Below are 17,443 nucleotides of genomic sequence, written 5' to 3' on the forward strand. Positions count from 1 at the left end.
ATGGCGAGTACCCCAGCCTCCCGTTTCCTGCTAAGATCTGAGGTGCTCTCTCTCCCGTCTCCCTGCCCTGGCCTGTACTCTTGTATGGGGCACTTGACTTTGATTGCAGGTGTTCATTCATTCGCTCAGCAAACACTTCATGAGCACCTGCTACGTGCCAGTCACTGTGCTAGGTGCTGGAAGAAAGCTGTAAATAGAAATAATTTTTCTGGCATGATTTGCACCCTGTAGCACAGCCCTGTGAGTAGGCAGGAAAGAGAGGGACCACCTAATATCACAGTGGATGACACCAAGGTCCGGGGAGATTAGAAAGTGTGGTAAAGAGCTTGGATTTCTGCAGCCAGGCTGCCTAGGCTGGATCCCAGTCCTATCATTTCCTGGGAATGTTTTATGCCCTTTCTGAGCTCAGCTGCCCTGTCTGTAAAAAGGGGATCACAATAGCACCCACCTACCTAAAAGATTCGTTGTGAGGATGAAACAAAGCCATAGATGGTGTGTGTGCCCAATACTTAGGACAGGGCCTGGGACTTGGTGAGGTGCCCCATAATGTCGGATGAATGAATGAGGTTACCCAGCTGGTAAGTGGCTGAGGAGGCCGTGAACCTGGGGTCTCTGGCCGCACAGCCGAGGCTCTCCTTGCACCTGGGTTGGCCGTGGACCGCGGGCCCCGGCACACCCATCCCCGCACCTGCCCCGCAGCGCCCGAGCCGGCTCCTTCTCTCACCCGGCCCGCAGGTCGGCGCTGCTGGGCAAGGTGCTGCGCATCGACGTGAACCGCAACGAGCGCGGCCCGCTCTACCGCATCCCGTCCGACAACCCATTCGTGGGCGACCCCGCCGCGCGGCCAGAGGTCTACGCCCTCGGGGTGCGCAACATGTGGCGCTGCTCCTTCGACCGCGGCGACCCGGCGTCGGGCGCGGGCCGCGGGCGCCTCTTCTGCGGCGACGTGGGCCAGAACAAGTTCGAGGAGGTGGACCTGGTGGAGCGCGGCCGCAACTACGGCTGGCGCGCCCGCGAGGGCTTCGAGTGCTACGACCGCAAGCTGTGTGCCAACACCTCCCTCGGTGACCGCCCCCCGCCCCCTACCCCCGCGCCCTCGAGAATCTGTCTCCCCGGATCTGCCCCCCACTCCACGGCTGTGCGCCCACGCCTCCCTCCGTGGCCAACCGCGCCCCCGACCGGGACTTCCTTGCCCGCGCAAACCCATGCCCTCCCCCCGCTTTACAAACTTGAAACACCACCCTTTCTGGTTGACTGTCTGGGGCCCTCTCGGGAACCTCCCCCCATCCCCTCCCTCCTCCCTCCCCTCCCTCCTCCCTCCCCTCCCTCCTCCCTCCCCTCCCTCCTCCCTCCCCTCCCTCCTCCCTCCCCTCCCCCCCCCCAGCAAGACTCAGGACCACCCAAGAAGCCTTGTTGGGAACCGGCCGCAGACTCACCCAGCTTCTTCCGCCTCTGCAGATGATGTGCTGCCGATTTTCGCCTACCCGCACAAACTGGGCAAGTCGGTCACTGGGGGCTACGTGTACCGGGGCTGCGAGTACCCGAACCTGAACGGCCTCTACATTTTCGGAGACTTCATGAGCGGGTAAGTGGCCTGACAACATTTCTGAGGGGGCAGGGACTGCAGAGGTGAAAGGTGGGGGAATGTACAACACCCTTGACAGCCCCGGGGCCATCTGGCTCCTGTGAGCCAGGACCTGCCGTTGCGCCAACAGGCCAGAGAGGTCACCCTGCTGGAGAGAGGGGAGCTGGGGCTCCAGCTGGGGTCTGCCCGTGGGACCCGTGGAGCCATGCTTTATGGCAGTGTTGCCTCCACTGAGCCCCTAGAGGGTGTGTGTGTGTGTCTGGGAGAGGGGTTGGGATGAGTCACACCCCAAACAGGTTTCAGAGTGGGTAGAACATACCTCCCAAGCCTGCTGTGGGTCAGACTCTCTCCCCAGGGGAGCTTACGGAGACTCATGACCATCTCGTTCTCCTGCTGTATAGAGGGGGAAAACTGAGGACCAGAGAGGCCCAGGGAAGTTACACACCTGGCATGATGTTTAAAAGTACAGCTGAGATGGCCTGTGTTCAAAGCCTGGCACGCTTGTTAGCCATGTGACCTTGAGCCGGTTTACTTCGCCACTCTGTGCTTCAGTTTCCTCACCTGCAAAATGATCATAGTACCTGCTTACTAGGGTTGTCTGAGACCTGTTCATACACATACAGCACTTAGAATCTAGAATGTGCTCAGTTTCTGTGTTTTTTTTTTTTTTGCTTGTTTAATAAGGTGGAAGGATCTGTTGGTTACCTGAGGACCCTTCCAGCCTCATGTGAAATGAATTTTTTGTTTGTGTGTTTGTTTTTTTGCCACACCGTGCAGCTTGTAGGATCTTAGTTCCCTGACCAGGGATTGAACCCGGGCTTCCTGTAGTGGAAGCGTGGAATTCTAACCACTGGACCACCAGTTCTTAATTATTCCCACCCTAGCCTCTCCATGTAAGGGCAGCTGAACTGGGTCTCTTGGGAGAGGAAATAAGGAAGCCCGAGGATGGCAGAATTCTTACCTCCTCCAGGCTGCTGACCTAGGGTGGCCTTGTGGCCAGTGCATCTACAGCTGGAGCTGACAGAGAACCCTGACCTGGGCCTCTGGTTGCTGGGTCCTCCCCCCAGCTTAGGGTCTCCCTCTGGGACTCAGTTATCTCATCTGGAAAATGGGTCTAGATGAAACCCCTTTTTTTTACCCTGATTCTCCTTTTTCCCTCTGCCGTCCCCCAGCAGTGCCCAAGCCACCTGAACACAGAAATTCAATGAATTTTGCCAACACTTCCCAAACCCCTCTGCTGGGTCAGGCTTTGTGCCAGGGCCAAAGCAACAGAGTTGGCGAGTACCTCATACCCACGTCGGGGAGACAGACCCACACTCGGTCCACTCGAGACCAGCCTCAGAGAGCCTGTGAGCAGTGCTGGGGAAGCCCAGCACAGGGGCAGTCAGGAGGGCTTCCCAGAGGAGGGGATGACCGAGCAGGGCCTGAAAGTATCAATAGGTGATTGACAGGCATAGAAGGGAGTAGGGGACAAGATCAACATTTTCTGAAGATGCCAAATTCTCCATTTCACGCTCCGAAGTGGAGGCAGCTCCAGAGTATGTGGAAACTCCTGGGCACCAGCCTTGGAGGCTTCTGAACTGGAAGTCAGCTCCTGACTGCCTCCTGCTGGTCAGCAGGTGGGGTTGAGCTGAGGGGGCAGGAACCAAGCTGGTCTTGTTCACCCCTGTGCTTCTGGTACGTAGCAGGTGTTCAGTAAAGCCTGCACCTGAGTCCGGCTTCATGGATGTGCGGCCTGTGCGCTTACACGGGGCTCCGTCTCAGAAGTGCCCACGCTTGGTTTAATGCTCTGCTGTTACTGTCTTGAAATTTTTAGTACTTTTTGAACAAGGGGCCCTGAATGCTCACTTTGCACTGGACCCTGCAAGTTATGTATGGTCCTGGTTGCATGGATAATAGATGATTGGATGGATGGATTGGTGGGTGGGGTTCCCTCGGGCACCCTGCCAGGCATGATCCCACAGGCCATCCTCCTTCGCAGGCGTCTGATGTCCCTCCGAGAGAACCTGGGGACAGGCCAGTGGCGGTACAATGAGATCTGCATGGGCCGTGGCCAGACCTGTGCGTTCCCGGGCCTCATCAACAACTACTATCCACACATCATCTCCTTCGCGGAGGACGAGGCCGGTGAGCGCTCCTGAGGCTCTCCATCCAGGCTGCCGATGCCTGGGACTGTGCCCCACCCCATGGGTCCTTCTGGCCGCTGATGCCTGGGACTGTGCCCCACCCCATGGGTCCTTCTGGCCTGGGATTCGAGGGATGGCATCTCAGGCCTGAAATCACCTTCTGGCTGGAGACTGACGTGTTCAGAGGGCTTGAGCCTTGCTTCGGTGTCAGTTCTCACTCATCTGAGCTTCCATTTCCTTATCTGGAAGATGGGAGCAGTGGTCCCCGTCCTTCCCTTTCCCCAACTCTCACCCTGGGCAGGCTTGCCAGGAGGGATAGTGTGACCCCACAGGTAAGAGTCCAGGGCAGTTATGGGACCAGGAAAGGATCTGTGATAGTGGAAATGCAGGCAGGTGGGGGAAGAGTGCCTCCCTGGGGACCTCCAGCTCCCTGGGTTCCTGATGGCAAATGTATCCGGGCCTATAAATGAAGCCGCGTTGTCTTCAGAAAGTGGTGGGCACCGCTTTCTTGCCTGTTAGTGGGTCCCCCATTCAGGCACTTGTGTTTTCAATGCAAGGAGCAGAGGGGGAGGGGAGAGGAAGAAGGACCATGGAGGCTGGATCCCGCTTTTGTCCTTGGCCCCGGATTGTCCCTGGACAAAAGCTGAGGGGCCCCCAGTGGGGCCTGGTGGATGCTTGGCCAGGTTACTAAGCAACGCCTTTCCAGGGGCCTTTCGAGAGGTGTCCCCTGCAGGGCCCAGTGCCCAGAGCCCCCAGGCCTGAGTCTGGGAAACCTTTGTTGAACCGATACCCGTCAGAGTCTAAATTTTCAAAAGGGCAGCCTCAGACCCCACCACCCTCCCTGAGCCCTCTGGGCCCTTGAAAGCCATTTCTTTTGGTCATTAGGGAGTTAACATGTTTTGGAAAGGGGAGGATGCCCTCCCCCCACCCTCCTCCGCCTCCAGAGCCCAGACCCAGAGGAGGGCCTGGAAAGCCCAGTTCCCAGGGGGCCCTTCCTCAGCCCTCTGAGTGACACCAAGGGCTGGACAGCCAGGAGGAGGCCCCTCAAAGACAGACAGCCCAGGGGTAGCATGTTGGTGAGTTGGGCAGGTGGCCCCGGAAGGCACAGAGACCTGGGGGTCAGATGCCAGCAAACGTCTCCCAGCTCCCTCTGGCCTCTGCCTCTCTGCATGATCTTCTGACACGTGCAAATTGCAAAACAAGGACCTCTGCTGGCCCAGTGTCCTCCAGGGACAGTCCATACCGCAGATACCAGGAGGGTAGTGTGGCCCTGGGCAGGGCTTAGTACTGCCATGGGGGCTCCCCGCCCATGCACGGGGTTGGGGGCTTCCCGCAGATTAAGGCTGGATGGGGCCTTGGGGTGCACCCGGTCCAATGCTGTCACTTTACAGATGGGGAAACTGAGGCTGACTTTTCCTGCCTGGTCGTGGGGTGGGGGGCACTGGACATAGCCTGGCCCCTGGAGGCCTCCCAGAGCAGGACCTCAAGCACAAGCTTGGTCAGGCAAAGGCAGACAATGGAGAAGGGCACCCAGGCCAAGGGAGCAGCATGTGCGGGGAGCTCCGAGTTGCTCCAGCGCCTGGAGCATAGGGTCAAGGAGGGCTGCACAGCCAGGGAGGGGACTGTGGCCGCTCCCAAGGGCCTCTCTCCAGAAAGGAGCCCAGAAAGGGAAGTAAGGCTCAAAGCCACATGCAAATTCATAGCTGTGCCTATGGACTCTCCAGCAGGGGCCTGCTTGCCAGGGGCCCTGCTCCCTCCCACAGGGTGCATCACGCCTTGTGGGCCTATTCCTCCCCCCACCAACTTGACACCCCCCCCCCCCGCCCCACTCCCACCGGCCACGCTCCCACCACCCACCAAGGCAGGGCTGGTGCTCCTGGAGGGAGGTCAGGGGCCATTGACCACTCAGCATCCTGCCCTCCCCAGCCCCCAGCTCCCCACCACAGCTAGTCTACCCCAGTTGCACAGGTCACCTCTCAAGTGTCTTCCCCTTCCAGAATTCCCCAGGTTTCCTGGGCCTTGATTTTCAAACACCTCCCTCATGCAGCCCTCCCTGACTGCACCAGTCACCAGGAACATACTTTCCTTCAAGCTCCCTTCTCACTGTCTGTATTGGCCTCTCCTTGGGGAAACCACCCCCACCCCCATCCTTGGGAGGGCTCTCCATTGCCTCTTACAAGGACAGAAGGTGTTAGCATGGCTGAACCATCATAACGAGCCACATGTGGCCTGTGTCTGGGCCTCCCAGCTACCACGTCTCCTATGTTAGCGTGGGCTTGGGGACAGCAGATGTTTCTGAGTTCCAGTCCTGCTTAACCATTCACCAGTTGCATGACTTTGGGCAAGTCACTTGACCTCTCTGAGCCTCTGTTTTCTCATCTGGAAGCTGAGAATAATTAAGCTTAATTCCTGGGCGTGGGTACCTGTGGGAACAAGGGCCAGGGGCAGGATGGGGGTGGGAGAGAGCAGAAAGCTCAATTTCCCCGAGAGCATCCGTGGCACCAGGTGCTCATAATTCCATTTCTACAAACAGAGGCTCTGCGTGGGGCTGTCCCGGAGCTGCTGGAGCTCACGTGGGGCCAAGCGCAGGGGCTGGGATTCACACTAGAGACTCCCGAAGCACGAACTCCTCTGCCCCTGCTACTCGCCTGGGAGGCGCCTGCTGGTCAGTGGAGAGAGACTGTGTCCCCAAGGACTTGGCAGGACCTGGACCCTGGGCAACGATGACAATAGCAGCAGCAATAATAGTTCATACTGATGGAGCATCTCCTCTATGCTCTTTTCATCCTCACAACAGCCCTATGAGGCAGGCCCATTGTGGGGATGAGGAGGCTGCGTCATCAGTAAGCAGCCAGTGGGGAGCTGGGCTGTGGACCTCCGCTGGTGCTCAGAGGTGTGTTATCCTGGGCATGAAACCCAGGCAGGGACCAGACGTGGGGCTGGGTCACCAGGGAGGAGACAAGAGTCCCGAGGTCAGAGCCTGGGAGGGTCCGGGCAGAGCAGCCGGCAGCCCGGGAGGCTGTGCTGCAGAGGCCCCTGGGCACATCTGGATGCCTTTCTCAGCCTCAGTTTCCAGTTCTGGGGACTGGAGAGTTACACTGACCTGCAGCATCTCCCCTCCTGGCTCACTGAGGTTGGGGTGCACCTCAGACCTGAGGTGGGGCAGCGGGGCTGGCTGGGAGGGTATTCCAGGCAGTGTTCTCACTTCTTGCCCCTTTTCTTGTCCAAGGGGAGCTGTACTTCATGTCAACGGGCGTGCCAAGTGCCACAGTGGCACGTGGGGTTGTCTACAAAGTGATCGACCCCTCCAGGTGAGTCCCCCCCACCCCACGCCCATCATGGCCTCAGCTCCTACGGTCTGCCGGGAGCCCTCCCCTCCATTACCTCATTTCCCCTCTCTACCACTCCTTAAGGTGGTTGTAGTTAATATGCCCATTTTTCAGATGAGAAAACTGAGGCCTGGAGAGGGGAAGTGACTAGCTAAGTTCATAAAGCTGGTGAGGGGCAGATCTTGGATTCAAAACCGATCTGCCAGCCTCAAAGTCCAGTTCTATTCATGCTAAGAGGGCACCAAAGATACCAGTGGGGACCCATAAATATGGACCCCACAATCACATTTTTTTTTAATTCTTTTTTTTAAATTTTAAAACAGTTTTAGATTTACAGACAAGTTGCAATGATAGTACAGAGTTTCCCATATACCCCTCACCCAGTTTTCCCTATTACTAACGTCTTACATTATCATGGTACATTTGTCACAATTAATGAACCAATATTGGGACATTACTATTCATTAACTGTCACACTTTTTTTTTTTTAACTGAGGTAACTCCATACTTTAAAAACAAAAGGATGTCTCTCGTTTTTCCCTAGTGTCCTTTTCTCCGGGATCGCATACAGAACCCCACATTGCATTTAGTCATCACGTCCTGTTAGCTTCCTCTAGTCTGTGACAGCTTCTCAGACATTCCTTGTTGACCGCACTTTTCTGCTGAAAGCACAAAACTGTTAATTACTGACATAACTATTTATCAAGAAAAACATGAGCGCTTGCTCCTTTCCTCTCCCCGAGGTCTCGGCCCTCTTTGGATTTATGTCATTGTGGAGCAGCACACGCAAACTTTGCATTTTTCTTCGTAGGTCTATCCTTATTTTGTATAAACATTTCCACGTTGCAACATTACCCTCAGAAGGCTCCTTTCTGATGGCGGCATAATTTTCTGTTGAGTCGCTGCACCGTGATTGCCTGATCCGTCCCTTGGACATTTAGGTTATTTCCAGTTTTTGAAAAAAGACTGCTTCTCTAAGGAAATATCACCTAATTCATGCCAGATGCTGCCTGAGACCCACTGTTGCCTTTAGTCTGTGCCGCATCCTTCTGGGCTCATGGCCCCCCGCGCAACAGAGGGAACCCGAGGCTTAGGGATTTCTGCTCAAGGTCTCGTGGGTGGGAGGAGCCAGCAACAGGCTAGACCCCCGTTCCCTCCCTCCCTCCGTGACCCTTCTCATCCCTTTTTTCATTTTTCTCTTTTGGAATCCACGTAATTTTGTGCATCCACAACATATTGAAGAGGGGCGCCGTTCCAGAACATTTGGAAAATGAAGAAATGGGAAGCAGAGGGGGTAGGGTGGGGTCATCGTTGCCGCCCAAACATAAACACTGTGGCATTTTTTGGTGTATCTCCTACCCTTTGGCAAGACAAAAATTTTTATGTAATTTCCTTAAGGAACAAAACTCAGCTGGGTCCGTCTGAAGCGTGTGGCTATTATGTGGAGTTCAAAGCAGCCGGAAAACCCACACTTTCTGCAGCTTGGAGAAGGGCATGAGCTGGGCTGTGTTTCAACCTCTGGGGGGAATGGCCCACGTCCCTCCTCAGTTTCCCTCTCTTGCCAGGGCTGTCTGAAAGCCACCCCAGGTCACGTGGCTGCTTCAGCCCTTGGGCTTCCCCCTCGTGCTCTTGGGACCCATTGAAGTCTTGGACCCACGTGGGTTGGTCCCAGAATAGGGTCGGTCCCATTCAAAGACTCACAGATCAACGGCCAGAAGCTCATTAAAATGGGATTCCATTCCTTACTTGTGCCCCTCAGAGATGTCCAAGGAGACCCAATTCATAGCCCTGGCAACCCTTCTCAGGCTCTTTTCTCTCCCAGCCCTCTCCAACCTCACATTCCAAGGCCGCCAGAGCCCTCAGCTCTGCTGCCAGCCCCGAGGCTTTCTCTCTCTCCCCACTTTATTCTTTAGATCGACTTAACCTTTCCCTTTGATTCTGTATCACCAGAAATCCCAGAACCAGAGGGGCGGAGAGAAACCCTCCTCAGAGGCTGTGGGGAATGGGAACCAGGGTAAAGTGCAGGAATGGGGCTGTGGTGACAGTTACAGGAGCTGGACCGGCAGGCTGGGGAGAAGGACTGTGACATTTGATCACATCCCAAGGACACTTCATGCTGAGAATTAGAAGTGGCCCTCCTGCTCCGCAGGCAGAGGCTGAGCGGGCACTTGGCAGGCCGTTATAGGGGGGTCCTGTCCTGGGGTTGGACTCTCGGGGTCTGGGAGGCGTGGACCAGCAGGGTCACTGCTCCGTAAGTGGCCACGATTGTTACCACGCACACGTGCCCAGGCCTGAATGCACACCAGCCCTTTCCCTTCCTTCCTGGCTGCAGGGGGCAGGTGATGTCGGGGGGGACATGCTCGGGGCGGGCTCCCAGGGTGCGGCTCATGACCTCTTGTGTGTCTGCAGACGGGCACCACCCGGCAAGTGTCAGATCCAAGCCGCCCACGTGAAGGTCCGGGGCCGCCTCGTCCACTTCGTGCCCAAAGAAAGTAAGTGTCCGCCAAGGTGGGGACACGGCGGGAGTTCCTGCAACCCACACCCGCTGCCCCTCTTCCAGATGTGGATGCCCTTCCTTGGCCCCCATGCCCAGCACTGGGCCCTGTGCACAGGAGCTACCAGGAGTGGGTGGAGCTGCTTAAACCTCCTTCCACTCATGCAGAGGCTGCAGGCCTCACGACGAGCATGGCAAAGGGAGAAGTAGCTGGTCCCAGGCAAGGTTCACTCAGAGTTCTTGGGAGGGACAGAGAAAGAGGGTATATCTCAAGATTGGAATGAGTTATTCTAGGTGCAAGGGCGCCTAGGGGAGCGTTTGGGCTGGGTCTGCTATATGAAGGTTCTGTTTTGATGAGCTTGGTGGGGAGAGAGGGGTACAGATCCTCATGGGCCGAGGGCCAGGCAAAGCCACGGTGACCACCCATGGGATCTGGGGCCATCCGAAGAGGGTATGGCCCGAGGAGAGGGCTGTTCCACTGGGTCCAAGCTAGGTGGGAACAGAGAGTGCCCCAGTGTTGTCAGATCTTCCAGTTCTCAGGACAAGCAGACTGTCCATCCATCCATCCATCCATCCACCCACCACATACATGCGCTTCACACTGGGGCTATAATGCTGAGTGAGCAGATATGGTCCCTGCCTTCTCGGGTTGTTATTACACAATCTCCCGATTTGAAAATATTGGCAACTAGGTCACAATTTTCAAAACCGCCCTGTGGGCCAAAGGAAATACTTCAGTGGGCTGAGCGTGCCCAGCAGGTCTCCAGCTGGCAGACTGGGGTGGGGGGCAGGAAGAGGGGGAGGTTGAGTGGGTGGGGGGGTACCCGGCCCTGAGGAAGGGGTGCCCCACCAGGAAGAGGAAGTCTGGGGAAGCTGGCTGTTTGGGGAATTCACTTCCAGCTGCAGTTGGTTTGGGGCCTTGGCAGAGTTTTCCATTCACTCATTCAGCAGTTTCTGCATTTCTGTTAGTTACCCGCTGTGTGCTGGATGCTGGGGCCACAGAAGAAGTCAGACGAGGCCCAGTCCTGGCTGGGGCAAACAGAGGGGTCATTTAGTGTCCCAGGCCCTGTGACAGAAGTTGTGCTGGGCACCGTGGGGACCCAGAGCAGTGCAGAGCTGGGGGTGGAGGGGGCGGGTTGGGAAGGTCCTGGAGGCTGAGGGTTGAGCCTGGATGGAGAGGAAAGTGCATTGCAGAGGCCGGGGAAGGGCAGCCTAGGCAGTGAAGGAAGCAGGAGAAGTAGGAGCCCTGGGAGCTGGAAGTCCCTCCCTGCGGGTGGAGTGGGGGCCAGGGTGCAGGTTGGGGGAGCGTCTGGCTCATGTTCTGGCCCCGGCCTGCACCTGGTCTTGTATCCAAGCCCTTTCTCAGCCCCTGTCTCAGTGGGTTTCCAAGTGAGATGGGCCGGTGGCCCCGGGATCCCTGCCCATAGTAACTGAGCAGTTTGGGGTTTCCACCTCCCCTGAGGGAGGCTGTACCTGGCAGAGTAGCTGATGTGGAGTGACGTTTAGCCCTATGGCTGACCTGGGCCAAGCGTGAGGGCCACGTCCTGCAGGAATCACCCACCACAGCTCCCCAACACCTAATGAGTCCAGGTCCCCGTGGAGGGGTCAGTGGGCGGGGGTCAGTGTGGACCACAGCCCCGCACCTAGAGAGCTCCTGACCAGCCCCCCTGTGATGGGCAGGGGGACCAGCAGCCTTGGGAGCCTGGAGGGGAGGGCTTCACCTGAGCAGAGGGGCCCCGGGCAGGCTGGTTCCCATCCTGCTGGCCTGCCCTCCACCCACTGCAGTTCCCCGCCCCCCACCCCCATCAGCCGTCCTCAGCTTCCTCACCCTTAAACCAGAGGTTGGAGCCAGAAAGCGTCATTTGCTCTGAGAAGCTCTCCCAGACACTCCTTCCCTGCCACTGCGCTTAGGAATTTACAGTGTGAGAGTCCTTCCCCTGGCAGACAGGGGACTCCCAGAAGGGGAGGAGGGAAGGGGGTGGGGAGAGGCCCAGCAGCAGAGGCACGAAGCAGCTGCCAGCAAGTGTGTGCAGAATGGCTGCAGAAGCACCTGGCATTCGGCTCCAGGTGGGCACCCTGTGGGGCCAGGGTGACCCGAGAAGCACGCTTGGGGCACCTCATCCTCAGGGTCTGAGTAGAGGGCAGAACGGGACATCTTTCCCTGGGGTCTGCATTCTGGGGTGAAGAGCCGGGGTGGGGTGGGGTCGCGTGGGCTGGCCTGGGGCGGCCGGGGCCCTTCTGAACACAGGCTCTTCCTCTGCGCAGAGTTCATCCGGAGGATGGAGAGCACCCCGCGGCCCACCAAGGCTCCCCGCCGCAGCCGCCCCACGACCCCTCCACTTGCGCCCACCCTGCGGCCGGCACGACCCACCCCGCGGCCCGGGCGCCGTCGGGGCGGCGGGCGGCGGCGGGGACGGCTGGGCACCGCGGTCCCCGAGCCCTCGAACGGCGCCGTGCGCCTGGTGCGGCCCCCGGGCCTGAGTCCAGGCCGCGGGCGCGTGGAGGTGTTCGCGGGTGGACGTTGGGGCACCGTGTGCGACGATGCCTGGGACACCAAGGGCGCTGCCGTCGTGTGCCGCCAGCTGGGCTTCGCGTACACCGTGCGGGCCACCAAGCGTGCTGAGTTCGGCGAGGGCCACACGCTGCCCATCCTGCTGGACGACGTGCGCTGCACAGGCAGTGAACGCAACCTACTGGAGTGCGCGCACGCCGGCCTGGGTTCCCACAACTGCGACCACCAGGAGGACGCCGGCGTCGTGTGCAGCCGCGAGAACCCCGATCTGTAGGCGAGCATCGTCTGTCTGGCCAGCCAGGCTATCCATTGTGCGTCCAGAGCCCGTCCAACCTGTGCGCGCCTGGTGCGTGCGCCCGAGTCTGAGGGTGGGGGGAACGTGGGGGGTGGCCTAGGGGTGGCCCATCTGTAATGCTGACCTGTGGTGCGTGCAGTGCACGCGTGTTCTTTGTGTGTTCCTGCCCACGTGTCTTTGAAACCCCGCAGCCGCAGTATGTGTTGGGATCCGTGTGGCCCCTGTGGGTGTGTGGGTGCAGCCTGAGGTGTACTTTGCTCACCTCCAAGCATCTCAAGCAGCCGCAGGAGCACAGTCTGGTAGAACCCTGAGCCCTGAGGGCAGCTGCCCCTTAAGGGCAGACATGACCTCACTGCACTAACAGAGGCACAGCCGGTGGGTGGAGGGAGGGGACCAGGCCTGCCCTGCCCACGGTGGGGAGTGGAAGGCCCCAGACCAGCTGGAGCATGGCTTGAGGAATGTGGCCCAAAGGGCGTGGACCGGTGGCCTGGCAGTCAGAGTTGCTGAAGAGAACACGAAGGCATCTAGTAGGGCCAAGGGAAGTCGTCAGACTGATGGGTCCAGGGTGACCCCTGGGCTGTGGCTGTCCCAGCGAGGGTCAGGCTGCCCGGGAGGAAGCGAGTGCCGGGGTGGGCTGGCAGGGATGACTGGATGACTTCCGGGAGGAGCCTTCTGGGCCTCAGCATCACGCTGGACCCGGCCACTCCAAGCACCACGGTCGCTGGTGAGGCTTCAGATCTCTCCACTTCCGAGCCGGTGCCAGGGCCACCTCTGTCATCTCCATTCCCCACCCACCCTGCTCAGTGAGATCCCAGGGAACCCTCTGCCTCCTCAACCCAAGCCCGGGGGCCGACCGGGCTGCGGACCCAGTGAGACCGCTGGTGCTCCGTCACCCAGTGCTGTGCCAACAGTGAGACCACTGGTGCTCTGTCACCCGGTGCTGTGCCAACAGCGCGACTGTTTACAAACCCCTTCCTGCCTCTTTTCTCTGACTCACACCTGCCTGGAAGCGGAGGGAGGGGGTGGGAGAAGGGGGCTGGGCCTGCAGCCTCTGTCCTGATCACAGGTGGAAGCTCCTTTGCCCACTAAGGGCCTCAGCCTTGGCTCATGCCAGGCCGGTCAAGGGGGATCAAGTATGGCTGGGCTCAGCCTCTGATAGGGGGCCAAGGAGGGGAAGCAGATAGAGGGTCACCGGGCAGTGAGGACCGGATATGGCCCGTGTCGGGGGTGTGGGGGAGGGCTCTGGGTGGGGCATCCCAACCCAACCTGGGTGTTGTCCTGGGAGTTGAGCTGGCACTAGGGATGGTGTGCCTGGCAGAGGAGATGGTGTGGGCAGAAGCCTGTCGGGGTCTCCCAGCTGCTCGCTGAAGCTGAGTGTGGAGTACGAGGCTGCAGAAAAAAGCTTTAGGGTCACCCTCTCGAACTCCCCCCTACCTCTGCCCTAAGTGGGGTGGGCGAGGGACCCAGACCCTTGTGGTTCCTCTAACCGTGCTGAGCCCCGCGTGGAAACCACAATTAACCCTGCCACCGAGCGTAGCCTGTGTGCTGGGCACCGTCGTAAGAACAGTGCCGCATACCTGAACTCATTCAATCCCCGCAACAGCCCGCTTCCTCCCCTTTCACAGATGAGGAAACCGAGGTGCACAGAGCTTCAATATCTCAGCTGAGATCACCCAGCCAGGCAGGGGGAAGCCAAATGTGAACACGAGCTGGCTAGCCCTAGCACCCGCCAGGTGTGTAACCACTGAACCCCCTGGCTATACCTGCAGAAAGTCTCAGCATGGCCCAGGGCCCCTGCCCGCTGTAGGCTGCCAGCCTCGCTGGGAAATAGCTGATGGGGACCCCCCACTGCCCAGGGGTGGTTGACTGGGCATCTTCCAGGTCGCTGGGACATCCGGAAGTGTTAGGAGCTGGGAGGCCCGTGGGGACCATCCAGGCCAAACTCCTCACTGTGCTGATGGGGAAATGAACCTGGGAGGCTGAGTGTCCCAGGCCTTTGGTCAGATGGGGCCGAGCTAAGACTAGAGCCCAGGGAAGGCGGGGTGGCCCTCGGGGCCCTCAGAGCAGGGCAGCATCATGGCCCTGCTCAGCGGAAGGGCCAGGGCTGTTGGTCCCTCTGGCTTCGAGGTGGGGTATGGCTTTTAGCAGCCTCTGCCTCCTCTTCCTAGGGCTCCTCTGTGCTCTTTCCTGCCCCTCCCCACCCTGTGGAGCCCCCTTCCTCAGTTCAAGGCCTGGAGGACATGATGCCACAAGGCGGGGCCTGGGAGGTGGGCACCTCCCACTGCAGCTCAGCACCCACAGCCTGGGCCCACCATCTGGGGCCCGTGGCACTTTCCCCAAGTGGCAAGGGGGAGTGGTCCAGCCCTCTGCTGGGCCCTGAGTGTCACTGTTGTTTGTTGGGGCAAGTAGGGGAGGTCCCAGGCCTCATCACTCCTCTGGGCAGTGCTGGCCTTGGCCCGTCAGTGTTGCAGGAAGGGTGCTTCCCCTCCCATCACCCCTCAGGCTCCAAATAAGGCTGAGGCTGCGGCCTGACTCCTGAGAATGAGGCTCACAGAGACACACTGCTGCTTTACTGGTAATAATAAGGGCAGGTGGCTGACACCGGCTGAGCACTTACTATGCCAGGCACTGTTCTAAAGGCTTTACAGATTAGTCACTCTTTAATCCTTGTATTAACTCTACGAGGCAGGTGCTAGGGTCGCCCTCCCACCCATTTTACAGATGTGGAAGCTGAGGCCCAGGGGGCCTTAGTTACTTGTCAGATGTCACACAGCCAATATTAGAAACCAGGTAGCCTGGCTCTGGAGCCCCAGCTGTGTGCTGTCACGCTGTGCTACCTCAAGAGCACTGAATTCAGGGTCCCCCTCATTGGGCCCCATCATTGTGCGGATGGGGACACGGGCCCAGGGAGGGGCAGGGTTAGGCGCAGACTCCCTGTCCTGTGCTCCTTTCACTCCACCACCAGCCTCGGAAAGCCAAGGGAGCAGTCACAAGTGACTCTGTCCCTAGGGACTTTGATCCTGCCTCTGAGTCCTCTGAAGTCGCTGGGGATGGAGGCTGGCCTGGGCCAAGGCTCTCCGTGCTCCCTATCGGCCTCTGCCCTCACTGCCTCTAATCTGGCCTCCAGTCAGCAGCTAGAGTGATCTCTCAGAACCTGCCCAGAGAGGGACTGCCTCTGCCCAGCATCACACAGCTTAGTTCTGGAGCCCTTGGAGCCACCGCTGCAGGCATGTCCCAGGTGTGGCCCAGCACCCAGGACTGCATGCATGGTGTCAGCCTCAGGTAACAACACTCCAGGTCTCTGGCTGGGCCTCATTGGTTCCCTGTTCACCTGCATCCCTCTGGCAAGCCTCAACTGGGCTGGGCCCTAGGTGGCCACCTTTCTCCTCTGATGACAGGAAAGGCCCACTGTCCCTGGCAGCCCTGACAGCTTCAGTCAGTGGCTGAAGGCAACCAAGCTAGGGAGCAACCTTGAGCTCCCCAAGGCATTCCTATGTTTACACGTTGCAAATGCTTGGCTGGGAGACAACGCCTGGGATGTTAGGGGTCCAGCCTTGACTGTGTGACCTTGGCAAGGTCACTTAACCTCTCTGAGCCTCATCGGAAAACAGAAGTAATCAGCAGGATTATTGGAAGAAAAATGAGGTAACATTTACAAACGTGCCCAGGACGTTCCGTATTGTTTCTGGACAGAAAGCTCAGTAGCAGGCTGTTGGCGCCCACATTGGCAGCTGCCAGATGCACAAGACAGGGTGGGAGGGGCATGCCAGGTAGAGGGGCCAGCATTAGAATGACCCAGGGACAAATCCTCAAAATGGGAGGAAGATGAGCCCCTTCAGCTAGCATGTAGAACCCACACCTTTTTTTTTTTTTTTTTTTTTTTTTGCGGTACGCGGGCCTCTCACTGTTGTGGCCTCTCCCGTTGCGGAGCACAGGCTCCGGACGCGCAGGCTCAGCGGCCATGGCTCACGGGCGCAGCTGCTCCGCGGCATGTGGGATCTTCCCGGACCGGGGCACGAACCCGTGTCCCCTGCATCGGCAGGCGGACTCTCAACCACTGCGCCACCAGGGAAGCCCAGAACCCACATCTTCTTGTGGGAGCATCTGTCCTCTGGTCCTGCTGCAAAAAACTTACCTTTATTGATCACTTACTGTATGCCAGATGCCTCAGGTATGCAGAATCATTTAATCCTCACAACTACCCCATTAGGCACCCCTGACACTGCGGACAAAATAATGTTGCCTGCCATCCTGGTAAACGATGAATGTTGCCCGCCATCAAGCCATCAGCCACTGCAGCCACCCGCTACGGTGCGCCCTGAGGGGAATTCAAGATGGAGAAAACCTGGATGCTGGCCCTGATAGTTAAGATGCATGTCTAAGGAATAATTTCAATGAGCCCAGACTCTTACATCTTCAGCACTAAACTCATTAACTTGAGATGGCTGGTTTTTGTGCTTAGCAGTAATCTTTTGATGTTTGACTACATATTTTTTATTTTCAGCAAAAACTCCTATATATGTATCCTGGCTCCACCCTGACCTCTTTGGAACAGTTCCCGAGCTATCTGAGAGGCTGTCTCCCAGGCTATAGTCCTCAGCAATGTCCCCAAATAAAACATAACTCCCAACTTTTAGGTTGTACACTTTTCTTCAGTCAACAGCTCTTTTCCAGATGATCTCCAAGTTGGCTATGTGACTGGGTCCCTTATTCAGAGGGGGGTTAGCTTTGAACCAAGGAGCTTGATCTTTCTCTTTCCCTGGTTACTGTGCCCGTGCCCTGCCTCCTAGGAAACCACTTCCTGTATGGAAGCCATGTGGCCAATAGCTACCACAGTGGATAGCATTTGTCCGGACCTTCCCAGTGAAGGGCCAGGTGGTTGGCCACATGCTTCCAGGCAGCTCCCTCTGCTGGGGGCTTGCAGTGCTGCACGTCCAGGCAAAGGGCTTCCCCTGGGAGCATCAGTGTACAGTCTTAAGCATTCCCTGATGCTCACAGGAGAGCCGGGAGGCTCAGATGAGGTGGCGATGGGACAGAGCCAGAGGTCACTGGTATTGACCCATGCACCAGAGAATATTAATGCCCACTTCTCTCCCTAGCTT

The 17,443-nt window shown here is 58.2% G+C and overlaps 1 protein-coding gene across 2 annotated transcripts in view; it reads left to right on the plus strand.

The window, feature by feature from the left end:
- HHIPL1 (HHIP like 1) overlaps window positions 1-16,971 on the plus strand; it is a 29,221-nt gene extending 12,250 nt beyond the window's left edge. The window contains exons 4-10 of one of the 2 annotated variants that reach the window (XM_030883390.2): window positions 736-1,064; window positions 1,459-1,585; window positions 3,567-3,712; window positions 6,941-7,022; window positions 9,450-9,532; window positions 11,800-12,392; window positions 16,552-16,971. In XM_030883390.2, the coding sequence (XP_030739250.1) occupies window positions 736-1,064; window positions 1,459-1,585; window positions 3,567-3,712; window positions 6,941-7,022; window positions 9,450-9,532; window positions 11,800-12,320 (1,288 nt within the window). In that variant the 3' untranslated portion in view covers window positions 12,321-12,392; window positions 16,552-16,971. The remainder of the gene's footprint in view (window positions 1-735; window positions 1,065-1,458; window positions 1,586-3,566; window positions 3,713-6,940; window positions 7,023-9,449; window positions 9,533-11,799; window positions 12,393-16,551) is intronic. The other variant, XM_060295271.1, reaches the window with a different exon arrangement.
- The last annotated feature ends 472 nt before the right edge of the window (window positions 16,972-17,443 follow it).

This window comes from Globicephala melas, chromosome 2 (genome assembly GCF_963455315.2).
Source record: "Globicephala melas chromosome 2, mGloMel1.2, whole genome shotgun sequence".
In the NCBI taxonomy this organism is placed as follows: Eukaryota; Metazoa; Chordata; class Mammalia; order Artiodactyla; family Delphinidae; genus Globicephala; species Globicephala melas.